This window comes from Lepidochelys olivacea (genome assembly GCF_965140295.1).
Source record: "Lepidochelys olivacea isolate rLepOli2 genome assembly, chromosome: 6".
NCBI lineage: Eukaryota > Metazoa > Chordata > Testudines > Cheloniidae > Lepidochelys > Lepidochelys olivacea.
Genome location: NC_140416.1, coordinates 36,742,812 through 36,754,157, shown reverse-complemented (window position 1 = coordinate 36,754,157; position 11,346 = coordinate 36,742,812). Strand labels below are relative to the sequence as shown.

General features: G+C 39.4%; 1 protein-coding gene across 1 annotated transcript in view; it reads right to left on the bottom strand.

Annotated features, from left to right (window-relative positions):
- Positions 1 to 489: 489 nt before the first annotated feature.
- Positions 490 to 11,346, bottom strand: part of CSTF3 (cleavage stimulation factor subunit 3) — a 77,268-nt gene continuing 66,411 nt past the window's right edge. Inside the window, exons 16-21 of the mRNA XM_084630595.1 lie at positions 10,040 to 10,109; positions 8,698 to 8,893; positions 3,327 to 3,480; positions 2,778 to 2,872; positions 2,558 to 2,618; positions 490 to 1,176 (exon numbers count right to left, since the gene is read on the bottom strand). Of these exons, the coding sequence (XP_084486721.1) occupies positions 974 to 1,176; positions 2,558 to 2,618; positions 2,778 to 2,872; positions 3,327 to 3,480; positions 8,698 to 8,893; positions 10,040 to 10,109 (779 nt within the window). The 3' untranslated portion in view covers positions 490 to 973. The remainder of the gene's footprint in view (positions 1,177 to 2,557; positions 2,619 to 2,777; positions 2,873 to 3,326; positions 3,481 to 8,697; positions 8,894 to 10,039; positions 10,110 to 11,346) is intronic.

The following is an 11,346-nucleotide window of genomic DNA, read 5'->3' as shown; positions in this document are numbered from 1 at the left end:
CTGTATAATCTGGAGAAAAAATAATGCTCTAAGTGCAATGTTTAATATTAAGGTGCAAGTTTTTAAATGCAATCTAAGATGTACAATTACCCAGAATTTGCTTCTAAAAGAACCATGCACCATTAACTTATTTGAAAAAGACTGCAGTGATTTAAAAAAACAAAACACTTAATGTTTAATAGCTTGTTTTTGCCTGTAAAGTAAAGACCGTAACTGTGTATAAAATTAATGCAGGACTAACAGTGCTTCTGGAAATTTCATCAGATGCACACTCTGTATACTGAACTGACAACACAGCATGATCAGTTTTTTCATTTTAACTTACTTTGGAATGAGGAAATGTACTATCTTCCAACATTTTGGGGAGGGAGCAGAACTCTGAAAACATAAGGAATTTACCTCCCAACCAATATGTTTAGCTGAACATCTCTTGGGAGACTGCTTTGTTTGATTGATGTAAGAATGTATACATAAAATCCAAATGAGGCATGAAGTTATTGATATCTTTATTTTAATGGAATGTGTTTTCCATTTTAAAACTACAAAACAGATTCCATACATTCTGCCATAAATAAAAACAAACAATAAGGCAGGACACTACATGAGCAAACTGAGAACAACTGTTTTCCAGGAACTGTGAATTAAAAATGCTTCACAATTATAAGCCATCCAGTTTTTAAAATAAAACTGTTGAAAGCCCCCCCAAAACTTCAAGTGGTAGATGTTAACACACTTGAAGAGGAACAAAATGCAGTTCAGACATTTTGTGCTATTCTTGAAAAACCTAATTTTGTTTAGAGCACTTTCTAAGACTCTGCTCATCAAGAACCATACAGTATAAAGAGGCACCACAGTAACAAAACCTCATGGTGGAGATGTTTGTTAAAAACGGTTGTCCCTTTTTAAACATTTGACATAAGAGGCAAAAAAATCTCTTCATACAAGTCTTTTACAGTCCGATTTGGAACCTGTTTCATCGGATTCGCTTTTGCTGTCGTGCTCTGTATATGTCATGTACAGGAGGAACCACAGATCCCTTCTCCTCTTCATCATCAGAATCTTCATTTGGTCTCTTGACAGCTTTATTGAACATGGTATTATTTTCCACAGGTCCATTGCCTTCCACAGTTAATTCAGGCAGGCCTCCAGTAATTATTCTTACAGCTTCATCAACAGCTTTGGAACAAGAAAGATTAATTGGCTTCAGAAACAAACTAGGTTTTCCTTGATAAGCAAAACAAGTCAGCAAGTTATTAAGCTGCCCTGGACACTATGCAGGTGTACTGAGACGCACTGCTAAAAACAGAACAGAAATGTGTCACCCTTTGACATCACATGAGAGTCAGGATTTCCTACTACTGCCTCTGACAAAGGATATGCTGCTGTTAAAGTGTGTTGCCAAAGGGGGAATAGAACTCACACTGAGTGGTGTAGCTTAGTTTGCGAAAGCAGGACGTTTTAGCTTTGAAATGTTACATTTCAGAAACTTCCTAACACGGCATTCCTTCCACGTTTCTCAGTGTCTCAATGTTTCTGTAAGATGGTGCTTGACTCGAATTTAACAAGGACATGAAAAAAGAGTTCATTTAAGCCACTGATTAGATCCACTGCACTTTGGACAATGAAGAATTCTGCCATTTTACTCCTTACAAACATTTGAGAGTCCAGGATACTGTCATTTAAAAAATTACTTTACTTTAAAACAACAAGGCACCTTCTCCATTTAGGGAATTCTCAAAATCTAAGTCATCTCACTGGACGTCAATCTTGCAACAAAAATAATGAGTGGGCTAGAAACTATACTGCATGGGAAAACATCTTCAGGGAAAAGTCAAGTGAAATGTACTGCTTTGACTTTTGAGTCACTTTGGCTGCATGCTACTTTCAGAAAACATCTCAGGTGGAAACTGATGTCCAAAATGGAAAACAACATCTTTAGTATCCTTGCCTAAGGTGACTTTCTCCTGTAACAAGCAAGACTTAAGTTTTAGTTTCAGGTCTGGTCACTTGCTCCAATATAGGGTGAAGATACTGAGAAAGTTGCACATTAGATCTCACAGCAGCCCTATTGTGTCATGTTCTACTATAAGCATTAGGGGACCAGACCCCTGAAGAGACTCTTGACCCATTCAGATCTCTTGTTGATTAGACAGCCCCATTCTGAATGGCTAATGCATACTCTAAAATGGCCAATGCCTCTTAAGTTTGTGAAATGTGTACTTGGGGAATGAAAAGGTGTATGCCTAGGTTCAGGCCTGAGGGGCTTTTATTAGCTGAGTTATGAACCATTCACCTCAGGAAATGATAATGGGAAAGTTGTAGAATTTTACAGCAGCCCTAATAGAAACAATAATGAATCAGAAAAATATACTGACCCAATAATTCTCATTTCTTTATTACAGGGAAATCTCAAATAATCAAAGGGCAGCAGCGTAATCTCAGTACAGACTGCTAGGCAGATTTCCTGTGTAAGAGGATATACAGCTATCCCCACACTCACCATGCACTGCCGTGTTGCTACTTCAAGGACACAGAATAAAAATGGAGAAAAACTTACTTTCTGGCATTTTGCATCTTCGAAAAATCTCCATGAGTTCATCCACTTGCACAAAAGGGCCCTGTTATTGGAGAAGAATTTAGATGACTGACTGGGAAATACTTACACATTACTGGAAGCATTAAGTAGCACAGTATATATAATTCATTCGTTAAAGCACTCTACTGGAGTGTATGTACCAGTTGTGAAGCCTGTGGAATATTTAATTATTGAAACAAACCTGAAAACACACAGGTGGTGGGAGGAGTTTCATTAAAACTACAGCAGCTGGTGGGACTGGAAATACACCACCTGGCACAGGATGCAAACCTGGAGCTATTGAGGAAAAGAACAGTATAAATCAAATGGGAACGGTAGAGTAATTCAAGCTTTAGAGCTCTTCTATCTGACACAAATGAATAATTGGCAGAAGTACATTTTGTCATTGTCTTCAGCTATCTGAATCCTATAAAACAACCTACAGCATGTTAGCCCTGAGGCTTCTGCTACCCTTTCTCATGCTTACCTTAGTCTGTTCAGCAAAGACTTATGCCTATCCCAATCCAGCAAAGCACTTAAGAACCAACTTAACTTTAGATGTGCGTAAATTCTTTTGAAGTCCCAATGGGATTTAAGCAGATGCCTAAAATTAAGTCGGTGCTTTTCTGAACAGGGGCCTTCATGAGTATCCCCATTAAATTCAGTGGGATGGCTTGATGTGAGTTAGGGGGACAGTAACAGGCCCCTGAACGAAGTCTCCAACCTTAACATGACTAAACTCTCGACTTACGTGCTAAATGTCTTGGCTGAAATGGAATCATCTGCTGTGTGTCTGGTTTTGGGTATTCAGGTTTTCTGTCCACTTCATCTTTTAGAACAGGCACAATAGAAGGAGCCACCACAGGGTCTGGAATTATGGTTGCTAACTTGGCACGTGAGACATCCTGAAAACAGAAATTAGAGAGCACTGAACCAGGGAATTTAGTAATTTCATGTTTTAATTTACACAAAACAATATCATAGTAGGAATTAATGATAGAATGACAATCTCAGCTACACTTTTTCTAATGCTTTCTGAAGACATTTGTTCAATCTATTCAAACTTGGGTGCCTTAGGAGGTTCCTGGATCCTATATTTAGACTATGACTTATATGTATTATAGTTGTGCCTTGAGGCCCCAGCTGAGATCAGGCTCCATTGTTCTAGGCACTGTACAATGACTTAGGGCTTGTCTAAATATAAGTTGTACCAGCTTAACTTAAATGGGTTTAAAAACAGTTAAACTGATAATCACTGTGTGGACACACTTTTATATATGTTTAAACCTGACTTATAATGGTTCATCTTGCATCTGCAAAACATTTTCTCTCTCAGATTCATAGATACTAAGGTCAGAAGGGACCATTATGATCTAGTCTGACCTTCTGCACAACGCAGGCCGCAGAATCTCACCCACCCACTCCTGCGAAAAACCTCTCACCTTTGTCTGAGCTACTGAAGTCCTCAAATCATGGTTTAAAGACTTCAAGGAGCAGAGAATCCTCCAGCAAGTGACCCGTGCCCCATGCTACAGAGGAAGGCGAAAAACCTCCAGAGCCTCTTCCAATCTGAGCTGGAGGAAAATTCCTTCCCGACCCCAGATATGGCGATCAGCTGAACCCTGAGCATATGGGCAAGATTCACCAGCCAGATACTACAGAAAATTCTTTCCTGGGTAACTTGGATCCCATCCCAGCACAGGCCATTAGGCCTATTTACCTTGAATATTTAAAGATCAATTAATTACCAAAATCATGTTATCCCCTCATACCATGTCCTCCATAAACTTATCGAGTTTAATCTTAAAGCCAGATAGATCTTTTGCCCCCACTGCTTCCCTTGGAAGGCTATTCCAAAACTTTACTCCTCTGATGGTTAGAAATCTTCGTCTAATTTCAAGTCTAAACTTCCTGATGGCCAGTTTATATCCATTTGTTCTTGTGTCTACATTGGTACTGAGCTTAAATAATTCCTCTCCCTCTCCGGTATTTATCCTTCTGATATATTTAGAGAGAGCAATCATATCTCCCCTCAACCTTCTTTTAGTTAGGCTAAACAAGCCAGGCTCCTTGAGTCTGCTTTCATAAGACAAGTTTTCCATTCCTCGGATCATCCTAGTAGCCCCCCTCTGTACCCGTTCCGGTTTGAATTCATTCTTCTTAAACATGGGAGACCAGAACTGCGCACAGTATTCCAAGTGAGATCTCACTAGTGCCTTGTATAACGGTACTAACACCTCCTTATCTCTACTGGAAATACCTCTCCTGGTGCATCCCAAGACCACATTAGCTTTTTTCACGGCCATATCACATTGGCAGCTTATAGTCATCCTATGATCAACCAATACTCCAAGGTTCTTCTCCTCCTCCGTTACTTCTAATTGATGCGGCCCCAGCTTACAACTAAAATTCTTGTTATTAATCCCTAAATGCCTAACCTTACACTTCTCACTATTAAATTTCATCCTATTACTATTACTCCAGTTTACAAAGTCATCCAGATCCTCCTGTATGATATCCCAGTCCTTCTCTAAATTGGCAATACCTCCCAGCTTTGTATCATCCGCAAACTTTATTAGCACACTCCCACTTTTTGTGCTGAGGTCAGTAATAAAAAGATTAAATAAGATTGGTCCCAAAACCGATCCTTGAGGAACTCCACTGGTAACCTCCCTCCAGCCTGACAGTTCACCTTTCAGTAGGACCCGTTGTAGTCTCCCCTTTTAACCAATTCCTTATCCACCTTTCAATTTTCATATTGATCCCCATCTTTTCCAATTTAACTAATAATTCCTCATGTGGCACGGTATCAAATGCCTTACTGAAATCTAGGTAAATTAGATCCACTGCGTTTCCTTTGTCTAAAAAATCTGTTACTTTCTCAAAGAAGGAGATCAGGTTGGTTTGGCACGATCTACCTTTTGTAAAACCATGTTCTATTTTGTCCCATTTACCATTGACTTCAATGTCCTTAACTACTTTCTCCTTCAAAATTTTTTCCAAGACCTTGCATACTATATAGATGTCAAACTAACAGGTCTGTAGTTACCCAGATCACTTTTTTTTACCTTTCTTAAAAATAGGAACTGTGTTAGGGGTTGTACCGTATGATTGGAGAATTGCTGAGTTTAGAGATTCATTAAAAATTCTTGCTAATGGGCTTGCAATTTCGGGTGCCAATTCCCTTAATATTCTTGGATGAAGATTATCTGGGCCCCCCCATTTTGTCCCATTAAGCTGTTTGAGTTTCGCATCTACCTCCATTCCCATTTGTCATGCTACCATTATCCCTAAGATCCTCTTTAGCCTTATTAAAACTCGAGGCAAAGTATTTGTTTAGATATTGGGCCATGCCTAGATTATCCTTAACCTCACTCCATCCTGTGTTTAGCAGTCCCACTTCTTCTTTCTTTGTTTTCTTCTTATTTATATGGCTATAGAACCTTTTACTGTTGGTTTTAATTCCCTTTGCAAGGTCCAACTCTACTTGACTTTTAGCCTGTCTCACTTTATCCCTACATGTTCTGACCTCAATAAGGTAGCTTTCCTTGCTGATCTCTCCCATCGTCCACTCCCTGTATGCTTTCTACTTTTTCTTAATCACCTCTCTGAGATGCTTGCTCATCCAGCTTGGTCTACAACTCCTGCCTATGAATTTTTTCCTCTTTCTTGGGATGCAGGCTTCCGATAGCTTCTGCAGCTTTGATTAAAAGTAATCCCAGGCCTCCTCTACCTTTAGATCCATAAGTTCTTCAGTCCAATCCACTTCCCTAACTAATTTTCTTAATTTTTGAAAGTCAGCCCTTTTGAAATCAAAAACCCTAGTTGCAGATTTATTTTTGTTAATCCTTCCGTTCAGTTTGAACTGAATTAGCTCATGATCACTTGAACCATGATTATCCCCTACAACCATTTCTTCTATGAGGTCCTCACTACTCACCAAAACCAAATCTAAAATAGCATCCCCTCTAGTCAGTTCAGCAACTACTTGATGAAGGAATCCATCAGCTATCGCATCTAGGAAAATCTGAGCCCTATTATTATTACTAGCACTCGTCCTCCAGTCTATATCTGGGACGTTAAAGTCTCCCATGATCATGCAGTTTCCATTAGTATTTACTTTATTAAAAACATTAAAAAGGACTCTATCCATATCCAAATTAGATCCTGGCGGTCTATAGCACACCCCAAGCACTATCACAGGGGAGGCTCTAATAGTTTTCTTCCTCAATGTGATTTTTGCCCAGACGGACTCTGTCTTATCCATTCCATTGCTTCTTATTTCTTTACATTCTACCTCATCATTGATATACAATGCTACTCCATCACCGTTACCTTTATTTCGGTCTTTCCTAAACATCTCATTTGTGGAAAGAGCTGAACCATTTTAGCTGAAACTTCACCAAAAAAACAAAAACCAAAGTCTGCATGAGGCCTGCACCCAGCATTGGAAATTTCAGCGCAGCAGAAATTTAGCAAAATTATAGAATACTGAAAACAGTATCCTAAAATGGAAAATTTTAAGCAACCTTAATTAAAGGCATTGATACTTGCACCATTTAAAACATGTGGTTGTGTCGTATATTGTGTGTATTTATAAACATTTTATGTTTTAATAATGTGTGGGGTTTTTTTAATTTTGTTTTTAAAGTATGAGTCCACAAACTCAAAGCCTGAACACCAGCCCTGCTTCCACCAACCATGATTATTTGTAATCAATGTTTGTTTAGGCCCAGTCCTCCATATGTGAGCAGTTTGATTGAAGCCAATAAGCTAGTTCTCATAAGGAGTACTCACATGAAGCAGGCTCGCATGATCAGGTTCTTTATAAACAATTTTGGAAAACAACAAGTGACTCTGAAGCACCCTTTCTGAGAGATGTGATTCCAGTGTCCTTCCTCTTGGCAGAAGTGGGAAACAAAACAACCTTTCCAGCAGACAAGCTCTTATTGCTCTCACACTTGTTTACCTATTTCACATTGAACACAAAAACCTTCTAGTCTTATCCCTCAATTATTGTTTTCCCAAAACTTTCATATCGCAAAAAATTAAAACATCAGAAAAAAAATACACCCAGAAAAAACTAAACTAGTGGTTAAAACATTCCTAGAGCTTAACAGACGTGAGAACTGCCAGTATCACAGATCAGATATAAGCACTTAACACATTCTATTAAATCGTGACTGACATGCCTGAGGCTCTCAGCACTAACAGAAGTATGGTTGTTATTAAATAAAGGAAGTGTCAAATCCACCTAGGACAGGCAGATTTTCTCAGCCCTCCTGCTTAATATCATGTTCAGTCCATCAAAGTCAATGGGAGTTTTGCTACTGACTGAACAGCAATTGGGCTCATTGCTCCGATAGTTGTCGTTTTTAAGTTTTTTTAGCAGAGGAATGCCTGCTTTTAAATGCCCATTGACTTCAGCAGGAATTTTGCTTGAGTAAGGAGCTCAGAATTAAGCCTGCATTGAGGATTTGGGTACTACAAAGGCATTACTGCAAAGGGCAAAGGCATTACTGCACCAACTTTTCATTGATGGGAGGCAAAAACTGAAATATTAATTTAGGCAGAGCTGTATCTGTTGTTTCATTGATGGGAGGCAAAAACTGAAATATTAATTTAGGCAGAGTTGTATCTGTTAGTCGTGTTCTCTCCCCCCAATAGTTAATGCCTGGTTCTCAAAGAGCCAGCAGCCTGGGACCTCTTGAAGTTTTCACTTTGCCACCCAATAACTTTGCAGGTGAAGGACTTAACAAAAAGGCTGTGAACTACATTAATTCCTGGTTTAACTTGGAGTTAAATCAGGGATAAATTAGACCCCGATGCTTTTAACTCCATTCTAGATCAGATCTGGGCCCAGCTAAAACAACTAAAAATTAAAAGGAGTCTATGGAAATAACAGCCCAATCTTGCTTTATTTGAAACTCAGTGACAAAACTTCCACTGGGGGCAGGATCAGGCTAAAAAATTAGAAGAGTAAAACCCTAATAAAAAATGTTCCCGTTTTTATTTTTTCTTGTCTGTCAAGGAAAACTTTAAGGTGAGGTGAGACAGTGTTACAGGATTGCACCAGATCTCAAAAGAACTAATCACAAAATTAAATTTTCTTAGCTACCTACCTTGTAACCAAGAGCTTTAAGTTCACTTGCAGAGCAAGGGTACAAATCCATGAACTTGTACCTATCTACCAGCAGAGCTGTTTCTTTACCCTCGTATTCTTCTTTGAAGGCTGTAAACCTCCGTTTTTCCACTTTAAGTATACTAGCTAGATCACCAATGTTACTTTCAAAAGCTAAAAACCGGGCCCAGATTTCTCTGCGAAAGGAAAAAGATAAAGGGAATGAATAATTGTTTGGGGGGAAAGCTATGCTGAATCCCTCCTACTTGTAAAGATACACAAGATGACAAATGTCAATAAAAGGGATTTGGAAGCATGGACATTACCATTTGAAGACATTATTTCTTCAAGTATCTATTTTATGTGCATGCATAATAGGTAACACTAATACTATGCTCCTAATAATCTCTCTCATTTTTATGACACCTTTCTCTCCAATAGACCTTATAGCATTTTACAAACTATATACAATCAACACCACGGCAGTAGTGTGGAGGGCAGCGAGAGAAAGAGAGAGAGCGAGCAACCAATGGCCCGTGTTCTGCACAATGGTAAATCCCAATTTCTTTGCAGAAAATCCCACACAGCTTGGTAAGAAGGGATCTGAGCACGTATATCTGGGCTTAATTCAACTTTCATTTGAGCTTCACAACCCACCTTTGAGGAGAATTTGGCTTCTAAACTCTATACCTTCTTTGAAATGTGGATAAAAATTCTTCTTTCTCAGAGGATTGGAAGCAACAAACTGGGGCATGAATGAGCAGAGCAGTGGAACATTTGACTATGATGCATAGGTCTTGTAATGTAACGCTTGTGGACATTTCCCTGTGGGGAGCACCAGGGTTTGTAGTCTTGTTGGAAGAACTGTGTTTAATAGAGGAGATGGTGGGAGCATGGCTGACAGGGTTAGGGACCAGATGGGAAAGGGCTGCAAGCTCATCTACGATCCTTTTGCACTGTAGTTATTTCTCTGCTTTTTGTACTCCTTGGAAAGTCCACCTCCCATCAGTTCCCATCTCACCTTCTCTCATGGGCTTACATTATTCCCCACAGTTTTTCCCTTCCTTTCCCAAAATGGCAGGGAACAATATTGTGATCAGCAGTACCACTGGCTAAAGAAAGTGTTGTATATTTACAGTGCAGGAGGTTTAGTTGTCCTATGTCGTCACCAATGCTGTGCTGAGCAGCTTCTGTAGTCCAAGGGGTGAATTCTATGCCCTTTCCTTTAGGTGGGATTATGAGGGAGAGTACACCTGCAGCAATTCTTCTAGTTAGTTTGTGACGTCTAAGCTTTAAAGGAGGGTTTTCAAGGATAGAAAAACAAAATAATTTGACAAACTTACCCAGATTTCTCAGGTGGGAGGCTTCCTGATGTTAAAACACGTTCAAACAAAACTCTTGTATTATTGTCCTCTAAAAAAATAAAAATATATAACAATTAAAAAGTATAAACATTAAATCCAGTTCCAAATCTGCTTCTACTCAGAGAAATTTGTCTTTAAAGTGAAAAATAAAAGCTCGTTCCAATGATACGATACTCTGACTTTATTTTATTTTCAATAAATAGGATTCAATAAACCTAAATACACAGCTACAGCTGTATCAATATGCAAGTCAATCCTATCGCGGTGGTATCAGGAAATGCAAAAGTCTCCTGCATGGACCTCTCAATATTTTATAGGTACTTACTGTGGTGGAAATGGAGTTGTTCTGTAACATATGAATAGTGTATTGTGACCTGGTTATTGGGTTTTTCACGGTCTGAATATGTTGGCTTAGTTTAATACCAGGCTGTTGGAAAAACAAGCAGGAAACAGGACAATGGCTTGAGATAACCATCCATCTGCCCAGCAAGGTACAATGCAGGAGCCCTTTGCTTTGATGGTCTCTCTCTGACTGCCTACAGAGTTACCCAAACTGGTTGTGGGCAGCAAGGTCCAAGTCTGAACTCAGGAGAACAAAAAACTAAACTAGTTTTAAAAGGACACCCCATCAAACGGGGAAAACGACTGACACCCAGACCAAGAGGTTCAGGCCTGGCTAGAGTCTCTGTAGAGATGGCATGCCTCTAGGTAAGAAAAAGATGCATATAGACCTACTGTTTTAGAATCCTTTTTCTCTTATGCTATGCTTTATTTCTACTGTTAAAATCAAACAATGCTTTGGTTTAAAAAAGGTTGTCTGATTACTGTTTGCACCACTGGCCACAGACTCCTGAAGGGAAGAAACTTCAGGTACTGAACCCACATGGTCTTGCTGGAATAAGCATGATTGATTGCAGAGCACTGTAGCCCAGACCCTAGGCCAAGAGTGGGATTCCACCCCGAAAGAGGTAAAGACTCAAGGCCTGACAGCTGACGGGGTGCACTTTGAGACCAGCAAGGGGTCGGGGTGCAGATAGTCCAGTAACTGTGATACCCACCACCACCTATTGCTGTGATGCTATCCTGTCCGGCTGGTGAAGTTCCAGCTGATACTGTGTGTAATGGTGCAGAGTAAATTCTTATCTATTCATCTGATTTCCCTAAAATCCCCCTATGCCAGCCAGATAGTCACAACAACAAAAAAGGGAGAGCTATTTTCAAAAATATTTAGTGTGAAGCTCTTTAGCACTAATATTACCTTTGTTCAGAAAAATCTCTAAGTGAGC